Genomic DNA, 21768 nt, shown 5'->3' with positions numbered 1-21768 from the left:
TTTTATATTTTTGTAACTCCCAGCATTCATCACATACTGTAAATCTAATGGACTGTGTTTTCAGTATACGATTCTGAAGAAAAGCTCCCTGAATTAGAATTTCTCAGGAAGCAAAGGTATTAATTAAGCCTCATGGTGAGATTGAGTTAGTGTATTGTACCTTATGTATATATTGCTGGTTACTTAATCAAGGTGTTTACAATATTCTTTGATGTAATATTCTGATTATGTTGAGTTGCTTTTTAACTCTTCTCTCCAGGCCTCTGCTGAAAGTGGTTTGTGCCCAGTCAGACTTTCCCAGTAAACAAATAAAAAAAATACTTCAGTAAACTGATGTGCACAGTCTTTGCATGTTATCAAGTCTTTAATATGGCAAGACCCTATTCTGCAGACTCCATTTTCCCCAGAGCTTTAAGGTACAGGGCAGAAGAGGTTAATCATGTTATTTGGACTGCACCACATAACATGTAAAGAAAATGTCTCGGAACTTAATATGTACCATCTTGAATTGAGCTGGGGGTGTATGATGCTTTCATTTCAGTGCCTTAGGATCTATGGAGTCCTTGTGGGGAACACCGTTTGAAGAGAAGTAAGACACAAATGTAGATTGACATGCAACTTTCAAGGGAGAAATGACGAAAGCATGTTTTTGCAGGAGGGGTGATTGGATGAATGGAGCAGCTTTTCTAAAGGTTTCTGTATCATCAGAAATGTTAACAAATTTCAGCAGTGTAAGGGATAGGTACAAGGTAGTTGCTAAACTTGTTTAAAGAAAGAATAAATTAATGGTCAGTTTAGCAGCTGCAGCTTATCTTGTTGCTAGGTAACTAGGTGGGCTCAGAGGGACAGATTGTTCCTTATCTGCCCTCATAGTCCGTTTCTGTGGCAGCCTATTGGATTAGTGTTTTTTTTTTTTTTTAAAGAGTTGCATGTATTTTCATTTGCTTTACCTGGGTCAGTCTTTCTTTATTGTCACTTTTCGAAATATTAATTAATCTTTGAGAAATCAGCCTAACATTTGGACTCATTTGAAGAGAGAGTTGAAAATCTTGGGAGGGGGTTCATTCTGTCCCTGCTTCATTTCTGTGCAAACACCAGAGCTGTAGAGGCAGAGACCCAGGGGGGAAAATGGTCATGTGAAAATTTACCACCATGTTCATTCTGGTTTCTTAGACTCTACATCAGTTTACAGGCAGAGAAAAAATGGGAACTGACAAAGGAACATGGACGCCTGTCTGTGTGGTTCGTACTGGGTGACCTAATTAAAATTTTGTGAGGCCATATGCAACTTTTCTCACATTATGTGCTCTAGGGCAGTAAGTGACTACAGCAGCAAAGGCACATGTAGGCATGCTAAATAGCATATACCTAGAACTCTGATGAGAGAAAATGGGAGACTTTGCACTCAGTATTAATAAATATGGATTAAACAGCATTTTTGAAGAACATCTCTGCTGAAACTGCTAATAACTGACTTGTCTAACTTGATCTGTAAAATGCCGTTTAATTCTTATCTAATAAGTAAATAAATAGCAACATAGCCTTAAAGAAAGCAACAGTGCTGGCCCCATTCTTACACAACATGTCTTAACGAGAAGAGGTTATTCACAGGATGTAACAAATTGTGCTTTTATCTTAACAAGCCTGAATAAGCTTTCTCTGAAATGGGCTCTGGTGTGGTCACATTTTGACATGTACAGTGGTTAGAGATGTGATGATTTATGGCTGTTGGGAACAACCATTGCTGTCTGTAAATCTGATCCAGTCATCTTCAGACTTTAAATCTATATTAGATTTTCAGTAAAAGCAAGAAGGCGATGTCCTTTGTTATAATGTTCTGATGGAATACAAAAGCCACGTTTTATTTTTTAAGTTGTCAGGCCCTCCTATTTTAGGGGACCGTTGTACCTTACTGTGATCGTCACACTTTACCTATTAGAACTCTGAAGCTTGTTGAATCCATGTCATATAATGTTGTGTGCACGCTTTCTAACTATGTAAGGTATCCTTAAATTGGCTAGTTTGTCCTGCAGCTGATAACTTGGATTGGGTAAGTTTAACAAAACATCCTTTCAAATGGGTTTGACAGCTTCCATTGGTAACTGGGGTTAGGAGTATAACAAGGCATCCTTTGAACATGAATGCACCAGTATATACCTCCTGTTGTAGTGTAAATGATATTGACAACATTTATTAAAGTGACTTGCACTGCAATTTTCTTAAGCACACAATGACTTGTTAAAGAAACCTATGGTGTCTCTTAATTTGGAGTGATATTAACGTAATATGTAATTCTGTGCAATGGCTTATTTCTTACTGTAAACTGTACTGTTTTATGATTGGACGGCACAGTGGTGAAGCGGTAGCATTGTCGCCTCACAGCAAGAGGTTCTCCGGTTTGAGTCCCGGCTGGGGTGCCTTTTGTGTGGAGTCTGCATGTCCTCCCTGCATTCTTGTGGGTTTCCTCCGGGTACTTTGGTTTCCTCCCATATCACAAAGCCATACTTCTGGAGCATTTCTCCCCAGGCTTCCGCTGAAAATTGGCTTTGTTCCAAGTCAGACTTTCCCAGTTAACAAATGTTAAATAAATATATAAATTTAGTACACCATTTTGATTATGTCTTACTGTTTTTGATATCTAAGGGTGAGGGTCCATTTAAAGTTTGTTGTATCCCTACTATAAATTTATAATAAAATGTAGATGCAGAACTTAACCGTTAACATTTTTTATGCCACTCATTCAGATGGAGTGATGCATAAATTTACCAAGGAAAAATGCACAAGACCAGAGCCATAGCAGAGTGGGGTAAAGGGGATGGCTGCCTCATGGTGCAAGCTGTTATAGGGTGTAATTGACGGGTGATAATGGTGTGTATTGACATTGCCTTCTGAATGCAAATACTACATTTCCAGTTGCGCTTTAAGTGCTTTGTTTGTGATAATTGTGTGGAAAGCTGCTTGTTAGATTTATTTTTTTGCTGCTCAGCTTTGAGTTGAGGGGACACCAGTTTGGGAAGGTGCACAGGGAGTAAGATTCCAGTACTTTGCATCTTGCAATCTATGTACACAGTAACTGAATACAAGGTCTAGGGGTCTATTTCTGGACACTTATTTTAACCTGCAAAGCTCCAGATGTTAAATTAAACAGGTAAAGAGGTGAACAGTTAGAATTTACAGTTTTCTTGCCATTTGCAATTTTGTTTTACTTGTATACAGAAAAGCCATAGAGGGAAGTAAGGCATGCCTGGGTAGGCCACCTGTGGGGCTTCGGGCACTTATTCTAGTGCCATTTGTAACACCAGAGTACTTCCCCAGCTAAAAGGCTTCATTTTCACTTTGTATAGGATACTAATAGTGACTGGCACTTTTTTTTAATTTGCTAAGCATGCAAAGACATTTTTCAGCAAAGACCCATGTTCCTTTAGGAGCAGCAGATTAGCAAGCAAATGTTTACATTTAATTCATAAGTAAGGAATGTAGTATTAAAGCTCAGTGCAGTTACAGAAGAAACAGCAGTTAACGTATGCAAAGCCTATGCTCTCAAGTCCATGCATGTATGTATGGTCCATGCATGTGTGCTTCCTGCATGTGCCATTGTAAGCTACCATCACCATCTTGAGTGGTTACATCCTTCAGGTACTGACCCTCCACATCATGAGGGTTCTTTCCTCTTCAGCGAAGGCCTTGTAAGTACAGCAGGAGTTTAATCTGGGAGGACCAGCCATCCCACCATCCCAAAATGAGCATGCCTGTTATACCTGCCTGTGCCATTAAGCACCCAAGGTGCTAATCCAGTGCTGGCTACCTGTGCTGTATTCTGGGCATTATAACAATATGCAACTGACAAAGGTTAGACATTTTATTTTTTAAGCTGAAGGTTGATTTACCTGCCATCACTGTGACGTGCTACATTTTGCTTACTTAACTTTCATGAATTATTATGGACAAAAGCTGTAGAGTGGAAGAAAGCAATACAGAACCTTTGCCCCTAATACTTGAGGACAGTTATTTTATTTTTCTAATACAAAGTCTGCATTGCAAAACCTGTCAGAATCATCATTTTTACTTACGTGCAACAAGCAGTCCCATTTCTTACCATTTCAGCTAAATAACAGGGTCTTTTTCACTTGCATGCAACAAGTACTCCAGTTTCTATAAAACCGGTCCATGAAACCACTGGTAATCATAATTATAGCTTCTTAGTCAACAGCCAAAACAGTAGTAATCATGCTACTGTACTGTACAAATTACCCAACAACTCCCCGGTCATAATGTCATGCCTCTATCAAATTGGACAACTTCAAGGGTGTGTTTTGGGTAGATCTCTACTAAGTGCACCAACAGTAAAATTAGGGTAAATAGCAATTTACTGATCTCCACATGAGCTACAGGCGGTGTTCTAGTCTACAAAGACAAGCATTAAATAATGTGGTTTGGATAACAAACCATTTTAATGTACTTTCTAATGTTTTGCACATCATATTAAACGTATTTATGGGCAAAGCTTCACAGGCTGAATTAAGAGAGTTCATGGGCCATATTTGGCTTGTGGGCTGGGAAACTGATCTATTATTTAATGAGTCGCTTGTCATGAAAGGAACTATCTAGTAGGTTTTGAAGGGTTCTGGATGTTGCAGTAGTCATTTTATGGAGTTTAAATTTTTGGGTTGTCAAAATTGAAAAGGTGATACCATCCTATTGTAATTTAGATTTTAAGTTTTCAATAGCTATGCCAGAGTTGAGCATTAAGATATCCTTCCATTTCAGTATTGCTGTCTTCATAAAATTAGGGATCTCCTGCCAAGGGTGGCCCAATGTCCGACTAGTATACCAAAACCTTTTGGTTGCTTTAATGTACCCCATACATCACATGTATGCTCCTTGTGTAGCAAAGGTGACATCCAAACATACCATCCTCAGATATTCTTTGCCGATGGTCAGAATGCCATCATTTGACCATTTGGTCTGAATGCTCATTCCATTACTGGTTCTCCTAGACATTGCAGTGCTCCAATGGGGTTCTTTTTTAATTGTCTTTTTTTTATTGTTGCTTGTGGGGTTTGTCATCCAAGAAAAGTAAATGCCAGTGTGGGAAACAAATTCCCTATAAAAACCACCACAACAAGTATCTGTTTTGGTTAGGTGCCTCTCATGACTATACATCCTGTTCCATTTGTCAGGCTTTTGTACCAAAACCCTTTATAGTAGTCTATCTTCTTTGGTGCTTTATCTAGAAAAATCAGCGTCTTATGCCAAAGACACAATGGAGGGTACTTTGTACTCTGAGGGATAGCCGTTAGTGAAGAAGGCCAAGAAGCCTAGGCCAGAATCTTCCACTGTTTAGACTCCGCTGGGCATTTCTCCTGAGGTGAGCGAATGCTAGGATGATTCCTCTGCTGCAACTGGGTTGGAGACTGGTGAGGATCTGAATTTAAGCATGTCCGAGGAGGTTTTGCAGACGTCTGCTTTGGACGTTTAGGGAGAACCATGGCTGATTTATCTCCAAGGGGGGCCTAGGGGTTTTCCTCAAATTTTAGTCGGAGAAGTCCCTATTACCGTTCTTGAATGCCATCCTGGGTCAGAGCCTTCCAAATTTTATAAGGTGGATGTCACACAGAAGAAAAAATAAGACTATATTTCGCCTGTTCCAAAGGATCCACAGAGTGAATGACAAGCCTTCTCTGAGTTTTAGTGCTTTGATGGCATTTAAAACTTCAGTGAATTTCTGATGTCCTTCTATTCCTATGTTGCAGTATTCTTGGTGTGGGATTTCCTGCCCTCAGGCAACCTGTGCGTTGGCTCCTATACAAAAGCTTCAGCTTGGCTGTTGCAGCTGCGTGGCACATCACATGGGGCCCTACGTGTGATGTCTGCATGCACAATCCTCAAAACTTTTCAGCCACAGATTTTGTTCCAGCCCCAACTTGGTCCTATACTCCCCTAAAAAGACCCAGGGAACAGAATTCCTCTGAGGGAGGTGCTGGATTCTGATGTGGAATCCCCTGCTTACTCTTCTCAGATTTTCAGTCCTTTGGACTGTGGATTAGAGGAAGAGGAATCTACGAGTCCTGGTACTCCCTTTGAAGAGCTTTCTTTGAGGGACATGATCTCCGGGATGATGGAGTTCTTTAAATGGGATTGTGCTGAGGTTTCTGAGGTGCATAGAAAGTGCTGAGAGTTAACTGCAAATGGATACTTCTAAATCTTCTGGCTGTGCCTCCTGTTTTAAGTGCCTTGTTAGATGCATTTTCTAATGCTTCTAAGGCTCCAGACTCCCAGCTCCCCTGCTCCTATGAAACCTGATAGATTTTGTAGGGTGCTTGAGGGCTGTAAATTTTAGTACAAGTGACCCTCGGTTGTGTATGTAGCCTCTGACAAACCCTCTCAATTGCTTCCTTCTCCCAAGTTACTGTCCTCTGATAAAGATAGCAGGGCCATGGAAAGGCTGGACAAGAAGGGTTACACCCCTATTACTAAGTATCAGACCCACATAAGGCTTCAGTTTCAACCCTGTTACACTTTGCTGATAAGAACATAACATTTGTCTTTTAGATCTGCTTTACAGAGGCATGGAGGGGAAAAAAAACAGTTTAATCAGTATTTGTTTACAAAACTAAGACTCCTGTACAACTAACAAAAATGATGCTAACTAAAATCTATAGTAATACCTTTTTTGTTTTGAGCCAGTATGAAGCAAATACACCAGGTAAACATGTCAGCCCAACCACATTACTTGTGTGTCTACCTGGTGTGTTTGCTTCCTTCTGTTTTAGTTTTACTACACTGAGCTGGTTGAATTGCTTTATTTTTATTACTTGTTTTATGGAAGACTTATCAACAGTTTATGGCGAAGACCAACGATAAAAGAACACCTGTTTTTCAGTTCAAGAAAAAAGGTGACGGAAAGTAACCTAATTTGTATTATTTTCTTAATTGAAACTGCACGCTGCTTCTGAGCTACTTTCTGCCTGACTCGGTCATGAACAATAAGACCTGATATTTTACCTTTCTTGTGCATATGAAATACATAAGTACACCTGTATGTCTACACAGAAAGTCAAGAATGAAGTGTCAAAGTTTCAGTAATGATTGGGAAAACCATCTTCCTGTGAGCTTATATTAAAGTGAGTTTTCTTACCTGGTCTGCGACATGGAAATACTCTGGAATTAATACATTTACAAAAGTTTTCTACAGGGTCGCAAGACTTTCTTTAAACAAAAAGTCCATGAACATCCAAAAGTGGTCAGTTCCTTTAGTAAAGGAAGAAGCCAGAGGAGTGTAGAATTTTAATAATATTTTCAACAGTTTTCTGGTCCAGAATTTTATGATATTTTAATAAAATAAACCCAAAGGAACTATTGCTGATGAGAGCGTTTGGTGACTTTTGATGGTACGTATAAAATGTACTGGGTAAGCGTTTTATCAGACTGTGTAGCAATGACGGATCTCAGTTAAGTACACCAAACTGAGATTGGAAATCATATGATGACAACAAATCTCAAAAGCATATTAAAACTCAGTATTCAGACTTCTAAATCACATTTCTATACCTTTTTACTAAGCAAAATTACAAAAAAGTATGCATAGGAAAAAAAATGTATGTGCTATAGTATGAAGTATTCTAAAATGACTTAATGAAAACTGAAATCTGAATGTAGAGCTAACATAATTAGTTGTTTCGATGTCTTGTCACTTTTGTTTTAAAATGCAGCTAAAATTGAAATGGTCATTCAAATCAAGAGGAAGTGAAATATTTAATGTAGCCTGACAGTTTTCTTTAGAGTTCAGAATGTCTCCCATTTGTCCCCTCAAGGTATTTCTTCATGATCCAGGCAGTAAAAACAAATCATTATAAATTAGTACAACTTGGTGAACGAGTATTTAATGCGTTAGTTCTGCTTTTTTCTGTAATATAAGTATACTCGTGTGTTCTTTTCATTAACCTTCATAGTTGTTCTAATATAAAATGTTGAACGTACCATGCAACAAACAGCAGCGCAGACTACATTCTTAGAATTAAAGTACAAAGGAGCTGCACAGCTTTGGTCAGTATTAGTACAAAAATGAAGATTTGTAAACGAGCTAATACTGATTATGATTAAGTGTGGGAACATCTGTTGTCAGGTATAGGAATTAATAGTCTGTGTGGATTAGCTGTGAAGATACTTTTTGATTTACTGCAACATTTATAGATAAGCCCCTTGGTAACCTGTAAGTAAGTGTGTGTGTGTGTGTGTGTGTGTGTGTAGTTTGTGCACTACCAGGGTCTAGAAGTTGTTATTACTTTTATGGATCATGTGTGGATACAAAACCTAGTGTATTTTTGTCTTTGTGCATCCTTTGGAAACTGAAAGTGACAGCACAGCAATGATAGCAAAGTTGCTTAATTGTTATATTTTTTTATAAACTCTAGCAGTTAAAAGTGGTTTTAATAACTGTACTGTTTGTCAGGGGTATTGCCTAAACACCATTGAGAAGACAGGAATCCTTCCAGACCTGTTAGGCCAAATGGAGATGAGTGGAGTTACTGAAGTCTTCATATGCCTGTGGACTTGCAGTTGCAGTATTGCAGTACATGGGGGGGGCATCCAAAAAAGGCAGAGCAGAAGCATGCCCATCAGAAAGAGAGAGAGACACTAGAATTTTTAAGTTCATGGATACCCACAGGGTACCACTTTTATAGAGGCACTTCGTCCCTCAGTCTTGATGCCTGTATTGCTTTAGGTCTCTGATGCTGTCCCTTGGAAGACTGTCATGCCTGCAGACCCTAGCATGTTCCAAGGGATCAAAGACCACGCCTTCCAATCCTAGGATATTTATTTCCCATTGATCCCCCAGAGTGCCACCTGATTATCAAACAAGGGGAGTGAGATATCCTCACAGTTAGTTAATGAGGATATCCACACTTTATGGAATCTAGGGATGTTTTTCCCTATGATTCCAAAATCTCTGACAGCTGTTTAACTTTAAGACCTCCATCATCTGTGACTGAGGTGTCAGTGTTACCCAAACATCTGCCTGTGTGTTGGTCAGTTTCCCGTAGCCATAGCAATGCTTCTTCCCATGATTGGGCCATATAATTTCTCTCAGCTTCTCTGTGCCATGCAGTCAGAGTCAGATCAATCATGTATGTCAGAAGCTTCCCATTGTAAGAGGAAGTGGAAAATCTCTCCAGCTAGAGATTCTTATGATGAAAAGGAGGAGTACAAATCACAGTTTTTGTCTTCTGTCTGGTTTTACACAGTGCGGTCACAATGGCCTCTAATTCTGTGCCAGAGTGCATGTAATTTAGAAGACACTTCTTCAGTTATTAGGGAGCACTTTGGTTAGTCTCAGGAGGCCTCAGACTCACAGGGGAGGTGCTTGTGACCTTCTGAGTCTGGAGTTATCCCTCTAGTCTGTGAAGCCCAATTTTTTCAATCCCAAGAGCTAAAGAGCAGATTTTATAGTTAACCATTTAAAATGTCAGGACCCACTAGAACTAGTCCCAAAGTAAGGAGACTGAAAGGTCGAAATAACAGACTTATAAATTCTAAGTCACACATGCTTTTTCTCGAGATATTCCCTTTTCTCCGAGATGTGGCAATGTCAGAGTTGGTGTGTACATTATATATATATATATATATATATATATATATATATATATATATATATATATATATATATATAGTTGGTATGTAAAAATCTACTGCCAATCCTTAGCGGACCGGAGTTGCGCTGTGGCGACCCCTAACCGGGAAAAGCCAAAAGATACAACAATATATGTGTATATATATATATATATATATATATATATATATATATATATATAAAACATTTAAAGGAAAAAAGCGATTTTTTTCAAAATTTGCTCTTCTCCTGTGTTTTTTGGTGGTCTTTTCTAACTTTTCGGCACTTGGCATTTCGAATGCCGACTGGGGTCTGATTTTATAGGGTGTTGAGCAAAGGACAGATGAAGCCTTTTGCATCCTCCATACTAATGTGACAACCTCCAAGATAGCCAGACCTTAGTGGTACCATTACAAATGGTTGGTACCTGAAGAGTTTTAGGTGACGCCATCCTGACCGCTTGTGCTGTGATCCTGTCATCCAAGATGGAAACAAATACATTACGAACATGGTGCAAAATCTCAAAGGTACTGCCTGAAAACTCTAGGCTTTCCTGTAAAGTGCAGCATTTATGTGAGTATGTCTGTGGGGGGGGGGGGGCAACGAGAACATGGAAGTTGTGGCTACCCTGTCAGAACCTCTTTGGAGTCTTTGGTTATTTTGTGTCACAATCTGGATAAAAGCATTTACTGTACTGATCTTTATTACTTGCCACCAAAGTTTTGTGCACATTCATGTTTGCACTGTGCTTTTATGAGTGCCAGAAGTGTCTCACTCTGGCATTTTTAATGGGTCTGTTGGTCAGTGCATCGAGAAATGACTATGTATAGTCGGGTTGATTTTTTTTTTCTACCTCAGGAGGTTATTCTCATTGTTTTAACACAAATGACTGCTCTTATATATATATTTTTTTAATTTTTGCTTTCACTGCAGATCACACTTTATCATGTAAGAAGACTTGAAAGTGGCCAAAACGTGGCAGTTGATGATTTACATGCTGTGCACCTTGTCAGCAGACCACAAGCTTCATCTCTTGGGTATGTCTGGAGGTAGTTGGTTACCTGCCAAGACAGCTGTCATCACTTTGGTTGAAGGGGCATGTCCTCTCCTGTTCACCTACCCAGTCCTTGTTCACCAGCGACAGTATTTATTCTGTAATATGCACGCACACTTCCTCCATGTGCACACACCTCCACTTAGATGACTTGCTGTTAAGCTTTACCGATTTGGACAGCTGGGCTAAGGAGGCAAGTGAAATTTTGCCTATTTTTTACCTGATGACAACATACAAGACTCTTTATGGACGTACTGAAAACTCAAAGGTTGTGTGAGAGTTGATGAAAAAGGTGATGTGATTTAGGTTAGCTAGAAATAAAGAAAACTTCTCAAGTAAGAAACAAACCAGTCTCTTGTTAGAAAATATGGAATAAGCACAGGGTATGTCATAACCCTAACTGGAGTACTTTTATACTATCATGAGTAAATTGGCAGGCTGACCGGGAAGCTATGAGTGAGTCACGGAGATGATGCCCTATCATAGTGATCTGTTCAGGGTATCATTGGAAAAAATGTTTCAGATTTTTTGCTACAACATGTTTATTGTAATATATTTCTGCACTTTTCTCACTAAAGTAAGAGGAGTGTATTTAGGATTATAGTGTGTGTCACTGTTAAACTTTAAGGAGAAATACAAGACAGAAAATTACACAAAAAGACTTCAGTGAGGGTTTGATGGGGTGGCACAAAGCTGTTCTGATGCTTTGTGGCTTTATAAATTCTGTAAAATTGTATGTGCGTTACAGGGGAAGAAACATTTCTCAAATATGTGTTCCATCTTAAAAAAAAAAATCCTCTCCTTGGCAGAGATCACTATTAATTATTAGAAACGGTGATGACAGGTTTGATGCAAGTGAACTCTCCATTGGGGGTTAGAATGTCGACAAGAAGCTTCCTCCTGATTTATTTTAGCTGCTGTCCTATATTTTAAATTTAGCACTGTTATTGAAAGTTTTTTGTACCTTGTCAAAGTAAATTGTATGCCTGATGGATTTGGAACATCAGTTATCTGCATCAAGCAATTTTTTTCCTGCTTTGGTATTGGAAGCAACAACACAGACAATCTGTTACTGTAACTTTCTTATGTGGAATTCTTTGAAGATGCACAGTTTTGTATCCTCATCCTAATCAGCCCATTTTCTCCAGGCCCCAGGCCCCCAGTTCTGCATCTGAAATCCTGCCTTTTTCTTTCCCTTCAGGTCCTTCCTCCATGATGTTGGGTGGAGAGGCTATGTGCACAACCTAGCTCAGCTCTTTTTCGGTTTACATGGTTCAGTGCCTGTAGAACTAGCCATGGGAACATGCAGATTCCATCTATGCCACCACCCTTCTTCATCCACCACATATAGCCACCCTTTCAACGAGTAATAGGCATATAGTTCTTGGAGGCTGAGCATCTTTGCTAAAAAATAAATCAGGATTTTGTTTAGCCTGCCTACCCCATCAGACGCTTTGGGTTCTACTTTTCAACCCATTGGACTAAATGCCCTGACCTTTTCATTTTAAACTGAGTTAGGCTGTACCTGCTTTGCTCATTTTAAATAGCTGTTGTATTAGTGCCATTATTGCAAATTAATTCATCCTATTATTTCAATTTTTTTAATTTTGTTGACCAGCTAAACTCACTGTGGACACAAGTATGTCTTTTCAGGGTTGATTTAGCACCGTCAAAGCTATTTGTTGAGAGTTACACAGGTAAACAGAGATGGAAGGACTCAAACCCTTCCCAATATTTAAGTACCACCCTTTCCTATTCTGCACAGTAATGACATTTGTAGATATTTTTTGAAAACAATGACTGAAATGAAGTCCTTAGAAATTGCATTGTGTTGCCTCTGAAATACCGACGTTTGTGTATTTCCTAGAAGTTACAGCATCTGTGTTTGCAGAAGCATTTACGAGGTAGGACATGGCAGTCTGAGAAGTTAGCAAGAAGGACAATCAGTGCTGAAGTCATGTTTTTTGTGGTGCTTTGTACTACTGCATTGTGAAATGATCAATAATATGCCATGTATATCTGGGGAGTGAGGCCAAAGGTTTGCTACCTTAGTATGGAAATATTTATTCATGTGATGACTGGCTCCCTTTTAAAATGTTTTTATCAAGAGGAACATTTGTTCTGAAAATTCTAATATGTATAGATTATTTTTTAAATTAATTTCATAGGATAATACACTGCAAGTTAGAGGTGTACTTGAATATAATATTTTAAATGTAGTTCATAACTGTTAGTGTAATTAAATTTCTTTTACTGTGTTGAATAACGTGCTTGTCTGAAACAAGGTGATGTTAAAGCTCATATTTATTTAGGTACCTGTAACCAAGAACTGTGCAAGTAAAGCATAGTAATATAATAACGTACAGCTAAACAAGCAACTGTGTACTGTAAATGATAAAGTAGTAAATGGACTGATAATAAAACTTTAACAGATAGCTAGATAAATGGCATGATGGTAAATACTACCATATAGTAGGGAAAATAAATGGCTTTTAAAGGTTCAACTTGACTCCTGATAGTGTAGGGCATGCTCTCATCTATGGAGGGAGGAGGTACCGTGAAGCTTGATAACTAAATGACTGAATACTGGATACCTCCTAGTGCTTTGGGCACCTCTAGCATTTGTTACCAGTTGGAAGACCACCTCTGGTAGCTCTCTTAAGATATGCAAGACTAGTCATATCTGCTACCTAACAAGAATGCAACTCAATGATTGTTCTGACAAATGAGATCACATGTGAGTGAAAATTCCTAAATACAAACACCATAGGTTGGTGCTAGGCTATCGGCCCTAGGGCCTATACAAGCCTAGCCATAAAAATTCCCTGGCTTCCCACACTATTTACTTCCCTGGACCCCTGTCTAGCAGGGCGACTGACGTGATCTCCGGGGTGAATTTCCTTTCTCCCATCCAATCGTCAAGGTTCCTTTTGAAGAGGGCCAAAGAGGCACTCTGCTTGACTTCTATGGGCAGTCTTTTCCAGAGTCTGGGGAGTCTCAGGGTCAGGAACCTATCCCTCCAGCATGTTTTGTTTATTGTGATGACAAGGTTTAGATCCCTGGATCGTGTGGCTCTGAGGGATTGGAATTTGTTTAAGTGTAGCATGTCCAACAGCTCTGGGTTTGACATGGCCTCGTATGTTAAGCAGAGATCGCCTCTGAGTAGACAATATGCGACAGAGTATAGTTGGAGTTTTTTAAGGCGGTCAGCGTAGTGCATCTGCTTTAGGCCTGTGATTCTTTTAGTGAGGTATTTCTGCGGCCTTTCCAGTTGTTGCAGATGTCTTGAGAGGTACAAATTGGGCGTTGTATTCTGTAATGGATCTAATGAGGTATGAGTACAGTGGGACAATGACCTCCTTTTTTCTGGATGAAAAGCCCTTAGTGATGAGGTGTCCCACATAGAAGGATTTCCTGACTGTTGTGGCGATGTGGTTATCGAAGGTGAGACCACTGTCCACCTGTGTCCCTAAGTGTCTTATCACACTTTCATTGTTTAGTGTACTGCCACCTACGTGTTAATTCACGGGTACATGTTTTTTCCCAAAGGGGATAACTATACATTTCTTGGCATTGAGCTTGAGCCCATGGCTCTGGCACCAAGCATCTGTTTCTGTAAGGCCCTTTTGTAGAATATCCACATCATTTGGGGATTCAATAATGGCTCTCAGTTTGCAGTCATCTGTGACCTTTGTTAGCCAGTGTCCCTTAGTGTTGGCCTGTACTTCAGAGAAGTAGATACCAAACAAGAGTGGTCCCAGGACTGAACCCTGAGGTACTCCACTTGTCACTTGTCTGGAGCTGGATTTGGAGTTGGCTACTTTTACAGTGTGGGTTCTGTCAGTAAGCCAGTTGGCAACCCATCAAGTGATGTAGAGATTAATGCCCAGCTTAGTAAGTCTATCTATGATTCTAGAGTGATGGATGGTGTCAAAGGCCTTAGCGAGGACAAGATAGGCTGTGTGGACCACCCTACCCTCATCCACGGCTCTGGAGACTGATTCGAAGAACTCAATCCGGTTCAGGAGACAAGATTGGCCCTTCACGAACCCAAACTGGTTGGGGTCCAGTGTTTGAAGGTTGCTAATGTCTTTGTTTACAAGTTCCATGATAATACGTTCCATGGCTTTGCAGATCAGGCTAACAACTGATGGGGTGGTAGTTCCCGGGATCCAAGGTGGAGCCCCCCCTTGTGGAGTGGGATAACTGTAGCTGTGTGCCACTCAGTGGGCACAAAGCCTGAGGTGAGGCTATGATTAAACATGACACTTAGGTGAGGTGCCAATTCATTTTGTAGTTCATGTAATACACAGCCTGGGATGTCATCTGGTCCCATGGATGCTGTATTCTTAGTGTGATTTTTTTACCTGTGTGGCCGTGATTACCAGAATTTGGCAATCTTCCGGTATTGAGATGGGCCATTTAGGGGGTGAGATGGGGGTGAAGTTGGCACTGAATTGATCTGCCAGGATATTGGCAATATCCTGGGATCAGTGTATTTAATGCCATTGTTTTGTAGCTCAGAACTAGATCTGCGCATTGTCATTTAGATTCTTGATATAGTTATAGAATGCCTTGTGGCTGTCTTTGGAATCGTTGGCAATTTTATTTTCATAACTAGCTTTGGAGGATTTTATGAGGGATCTCAGCTTCTTACTGAGGCTGGTAAGGGAGTTTTTTGCATCCTGGGATTTTCCTCTTTTCTGCAATAGTTTCTTCCTTTTGTTGTAAAGTTTGTTTATGGCAGGGGACCACCAGATTGGCTTCCTTTTTTTGGAGGAGAGCATCTTGGTTCTATTTGGGATGGCACGATTCATGCATGAGTGGAATGTGCTCATAAAAAAAAGTACACTAAATTGTTTTTGAAGGGGTGCAATCCCTGTGCACGCCCTGCGCCCCCTTACTTGAGTGCTAATCTTGCCCCTGCCCCTAACTCCAACTCTTCATATTATGTTACTACAAACCCATATCTGGAATAGTATCACTACAGACAGAAGGACACTGAACATGCACACAAAACTAAACATGAAAGGACACAGAACACACACACAAAACTAAACATGAAAGGACACAGAACACACACACAAAACTAAACATGAAAGGACACAGAACACACACACACAAAACTAAACATGAAAGGACACAGAACGCACACACAAAACTAAACATGAAAGGACACAGAACACACACACAATACTAAACATGAAAGGACACGGAACACACACATGAAACTAAACATGATGAGTCTATTCATTTACTAACCCTACCTGTGGGACCAGATGGCGTCCCAGGTTGCATCCTACATGAACTCCAAGAGGAACTAATCCCTCAAATAAAACAGCTATACAATCTCAGCCTCACTATAGGATATGTGCCCACAGAATGGCGTACAGCAACAGTGGTCCCACTCCACAAAGGTGGAGCCTCTACGGACCCTGGAAACTATCGCCCCATAAGCCTGACTAGCTTAGTCTGCAAGGCTATGGAGAGGATCATCATGGAGCTCATAAACAAAGACATTGGGGACCTACAGACACTAGATCCTACCCAGTTCGGCTTTGTCAAGGGCAGATCCTGCCTTTTGAACCTGGTTGACTTCGAAACAGTCACCAAAGCCATAGATGAAGGGAAGGTAGTCCACACAGCCTGTCTGGACCTTGCAAAGGCATTTGACACAATACCCCACTCGGGCATCATAGATAAGCTATCCAGCTTAAATATAAACCCCTATGTCACAAGATGGGTTGCAAACTGGCTCAAAGACAGAACCCACAGAGTGAGAGTTGCTGGAGCCATGTCAGACTCTAAACCGGTCACAAGTGGCGTCCCACAGGGTTCTGCCCTGGGACCACTCTTGTTAGGTATATACTTTTCTGAGGTACAGGCAAACGTGGGAGGACTATGGCTCACCAAGTTTGCAGACGACTGCAAACTGGGCGCCATAATCGACTCTCCAGCTGACACAAACATCCTTCAAAAAGGTCTCACAGAGACAGATATCTGGTGCCAGCAGCATGGTTTAAAGCTAAATGCCAAAAAATGTATAGTCATACCCTTTGGCAAAAACAATGTGCCCACAAATTACCACATAGGTGGAAACCCATTAAGTACAGAGAAAGTTATTAGGGACCTGGGGACCCAAGTTGATAGCAATCTCTCCTTTGAAAACCACATTGCCAAAGTGGTTAGAAAGACCTTCTACATAGCCCACCTCATCACGAAGGGTTTCACATCTAGATCAAGAGAGGTAATCGTGCCCCTTTATTCATCCCTCATCAGGCCCATCATAGAATACAATGCCCCTTTTGGGATGTACCTTACCCGACACCTGCAGCAATTAGAAAGACCCCAAAAGTATCTCACCAAGAGGATCAAGGGTCTCAAACAGATGCCATATGCTGCTTGGTTAAAAAAAACTCCAGCTCTACTCAGTTGCATACCGCCTACTTCGAGGCGATCTATGCCTGACATACAAAGCTATGTCAAATCCAGAATTAATGGACATGCTCCACCTCAGTAAATCTAAATCCCTTAGAGCCACACGCTCGAGAGACTTGAACCTCAGCACAGAAATAAATAGAACTTGCTGGAAGGACAGGTTCATAACCCAGAGGCTCCCTTCACTCTGGAATAGAATTCCAGTTCATGTGAGGCAGAGCACCTCACTGAATCTCTTCAAGAAGAATCTCGATAGGTGGATGGGGGATCGTAGGTTTGTCCCATGGATTACTCCCGTGTCACTATTAGACAGAGGCACAGTAAACTAAACCTTAAAAAGGGCACAGTATACTCAAATCAAGGGGTGGCGTAAGCCATACAGAATCGGGCTAGACTTATAATTGCCCCAGGGCAGATAGCCTAGTATGAACCTATGAACCTGTCTTACCTGTCAGCACTTGCACATGCATATGAGCTGCTATAAATACACTCTTTCACACCTTTACAACCACCACTTTTTCATTCAGACATTACTTTTCCTGCAAACCCCCACTTACCTGCAGTATGTAAAACTTTAATTCAGCCATATGTGATTCACACAAATGATGAGCATTCACTTATTTGGCATTCTTTTTTTATATATTCACAAAACCTTTTAACCAAAGGCATATTCAACCTTTTGGCTACATCTGTATATTGGATAAACACGCACAGAAGTTCTAAAAAGACATAGGAGTCAGGAAATATGTAAAACACAGGTTTATTCAAATTCTGCGTATAAAAATACTAGCTTTACCTGGCTTTGCAGATTCATAAGTTTCCAGTCCACACAACCCTTCTGAGTTACAAAACTACCTTATAACCAAAAAGAAAATCACAGGCTTCAGGCCCCAAGGAAAGGTCAAAGTTGCAGACGTCTCTCAATACCTACTAAGGATGAAATATTTTAGTGCATAACTTTTTTATGCTCTTTCTTTTTCCTCCATAACCTTTTTTTGGTGAAAAATTCTTGGTGTATCTGCTTCTGCATCATAGGACTAAGAAGTGCAAACTCAATGTAATAATGACTTAAATGCACTTAGAAGCCATCATGGAGTATCAGCTGGTTAAGATTCCTAAGTGGAAGATGAAATGTACATAGTGTCAAACACATATTTTGCATTCTTCTGATGGTCATGTAACAGGTGTCATTGTGCACCCACCTCACTTATTACTTTTGCACTTTGCAGAAGGTTTGGCCCCCACCCAGTGATCAAGCAAACAGATGGTGTGCCTCCCATGTATGATCCTGTGCTGGGAGGGTCTCACAGATGTACCCCTTTCTCCTGTGCTGGGAGGGTCTCACAGATGTACCCCTTTCTCCTGTGCTGGGAGGGTCTCACAGATGTACCCCTTTCTCCTGTGCTGGGAGGGTCTCACAGATGTACCCCTTTCTCCTGTGCTGGGAGGGTCTCAGAGATGTACCCCTTTCTCCTGTGCTGGGAGGGTCTCACAGATGTACCCCTTTCTCCTGTGCTGGGAGGGTCTCACAGATGTACCCCTTTCTCCTGTGCTGGGAGAGTCTCACAGATGTACCCATTTCTCCTATGCTGGGAGGGTCTCACAGATGTACCCCTTTCTCCTGTGCTGGGAGGGCTTTGCAGATGTACACCTTTCTCCTGTGCTGGGAGGGTCTCGCAGATGTACCCCTTTCTCCTGTGCTGGGAAGGTCTCACAGATGTACCCCTTTCTCCTGTGCTGGGAGGATCTCACAGATGTACCCCTTTCTCCTGTGCTGGGAGGGTCTCACAGATGTACCCCTTTCTCCTGTGCTGGGAGGGTCTCACAGATGTACCCCTTTCTCCTATGCTGGGAGGGTTTCACAGATGTACCCCTTTCTCCTGTGCTGGGAGGGCTTTGCAGATGTACCCCTTTCTCCTGTGCTGGGAAAGCTTTGCAGATGTACCCCTTTCTCCTGTGCTGGGAAAGCTTTGAAGATGTACCCCTTTCTCCTGTGCTGGGAAGGTCTCACAGATGTACCCCTTTCTCCTGTGCTGGGAGGGTCTCACAGATGTACCCCTTTCTCCTGTGCTGGGAGGGTCTCACAGATGTACCCCTTTCTCCTGTGCTGGAGGGCTTTCTCTTCTACCACGCGGGAAGCACAAATGTATACCTTTCTCCTCTCCCAGTAAAGACAGTAAAATATCTAAAGTAAATTTTAATGACAGACTCATTTGTAGTTGTACCTTCCCCAATATTTTAAATGTAATGCTTGTTCCTGTAATGAAACAGTGCAAAAGGAGCAGGTTAAAGCAGTATGGTGAGCGAATGTGGAGGGTTGTGAATATGACTAATCAAGAAGTCATAATTAAAATGAGTGCTGCTGTTTGGTGGGTAGATGAGGGGGGAAAAACTCAAGCATATGTGAAGTAAGAGGGGAGGTATCTTGTATTTGTCAAGATTTTAACTTAAGGTTAACGAGGTTGCATTTATTTAAACTTGATTTGATGTTATACTTGTTTGGAAATGTATGACATTGGGCAATGTTTGCTGTGTTCTTTAGGTTTTAATGGGTTCTTTCTTTTTTTTTTTTTTGTTATATTTCAGACTTGGGGACCAGTTTTATAAAGAAGCCATAGAGCACTGCCGGAATTATAATTCAAGGCTTTGTGCAGAAAGGAGTGTCCGGCTCCCTTTCCTTGACTCTCAGACTGGGGTTGCACAGAATAATTGCTACATTTGGATGGAGAAGAGGCACAGAGGCCCAGGTATGTATAACCTCTGTATGTGGTACCATCAGGTTTAATTTCTCCTAGCATCCGCACTGTGCCCAGAACCTCATACTGTATATGCAGTTAGCATTTATTGATGTTCCTAAATGCCTACATTTCAGTCATTTCTTGTTCAGAAGCTCAGACTGCATGATGTGCTTTATTTTATTTTGCACTTCCACCACATACCTGAGCAGTACTGGTGTATATTAGACTATTAATGAGGACACGTATGACTTCATCTTTTAAGAATCTGCAGAATATAACCTGGTTCTTAGATCACACTTTTAAAGGTCTGGTTTACCCTTTGCAAAGGCTCTGTTAAGAGATGATATTAATACTGGCTGCTATGTGCATTGTAGTCTAGACAGTATAGTAGCACAGTGCACCGATCCTCAAGGTTATGGCAAGGAATCGCAACTGAACTATATATCACAAACACTGACGCATGTCCTTGCCATTAAGTTTGTACTCCTGCAGATAAACTGGACAGGGCTGTGATGAATTACCTTTAATTGCTTCTGTGTTACTGGGCTTCATGACATTTTGACTTTTGCTGGCTGGGGTTGCCTGCATTGATACACCTGTGTTCCAACATGCATCACTTCTTCCTGCTGCGGGCAATAGCTGGTTGAACATACAATGTGCCTTGCACATTTTTCTTCATAATATTAAATCTGGGTATGAACTGGGAGCTGAAAGAGCCCATTGTTCTTTTTATTTTGCAATACATTTTTAAAGTGGAAGATAGACAAAAGATAAAAACTAACAAATACTTTTCCCTTAGTAGCAGCTGTACTTATTTGGTTTGGCTTTAACCATATGTCCTGAGGGCACTCTTTTGAAAACTATTAAGAAGTGTTTATTTTTAGTGCAAGAAACTGAAAAATAATGGATGATACACCTTCACCTATATAGTCTGCTCATGGTTCAACATAAACCCTGCAAAGTATTTTATGTCCATTGGTAGCTGACATTTCACCCTTGTATGATAAGACCACTGCATAAGCAAATCTGGTCATGACATATTATCAGGCTGAGATAGGAAAGTATTCCAAAGTTAGGAGTCAGGAAAGCTTCCTGTATTTATTCCAGACCACAAAAATAGAAGTAGGCAAGTTCTGGAATTGGTAGTACTGTATGTGGTGCAATGCTTCATATTTTGTTGTGCAGGTGGGCACTTGTGAGACACCAACTACAAAATTTGTGAACAATGACGTATTCTTTTGGATGATAGCTGGACTTTTAGAATTGCTGTTGATGCTTGGGCACTTGCTCTGCACACTTTTTTATGTTAGGGATTTTGAAATCTTTTCCTGATACCAGTCATTTTTACATGCTTGACTAATGGAGCCTGCTGCTAAGCCAACAGGTGATAAGGTTGCATTACTTTCTGTTCCTACTGAAAGTTCTTCAACATTTGCTGTACTGCTGTTGCTTTTTGGTCCGGCTCCAGTTTTAATGCCTCTGCTTGTTTCCCAGACTGTTAGAATATGAGACTGAATAGAGTGTCTGCATGGATCGGGGGTGGGTGAGGTGGAGAGGGGGGCGTTAGATCTTAGTACTGTTAGTTACAGAAGGAAAGGAGTGTTCATTGTTGCTTGGTGAATAAGTCGGACATGAATAACAACAGCACTTCTGCCTTTCTGTTCTCATCCATAGCTCATGGGTCACTCATTTTCACTACTGTGGTTCACAAAAAATGCAGGTGTCCCAACCTGAAACGCATCATTTTCACAGAAAACGTGAGTAGCCTGTCTCTTGTGTCTTCCTGGCTGTTACCTTGGTAACTCATCTCCATTCTATTAAACACAGGTGTTGTTTAACTGCTGTATAGGTGGTCATCTTTGATTATTTCCTCTTATTTGGCTTGCTGCCTAGATAAATAAAATGGGCATTGATGATGCTACATACTC

The 21768-nt window shown here is 40.8% G+C and overlaps 1 protein-coding gene across 4 annotated transcripts in view; it reads left to right on the top strand.

Moving 5' to 3' along the window:
• Window positions 1-21768, top strand: part of DPF3 (double PHD fingers 3) — a 1486280-nt gene that overhangs the window by 502896 nt on the left and 961616 nt on the right. For all 4 annotated transcript variants that reach the window (XM_044074663.1, XM_044074664.1, XM_044074665.1 and 1 more), the window contains one exon: window positions 19689-19849. In XM_044074663.1, coding sequence (XP_043930598.1) covers window positions 19689-19849 — 161 coding nt within the window. The remainder of the gene's footprint in view (window positions 1-19688; window positions 19850-21768) is intronic.

This window comes from Protopterus annectens, chromosome 6.part0 (assembly GCF_019279795.1).
Source record: "Protopterus annectens isolate FY-2018-M chromosome 6.part0, PAN1.0, whole genome shotgun sequence".
NCBI classification, from domain to species: domain Eukaryota; kingdom Metazoa; phylum Chordata; order Ceratodontiformes; family Protopteridae; genus Protopterus; species Protopterus annectens.
This window is presented reverse-complemented; position numbering and strand designations above follow the sequence as displayed.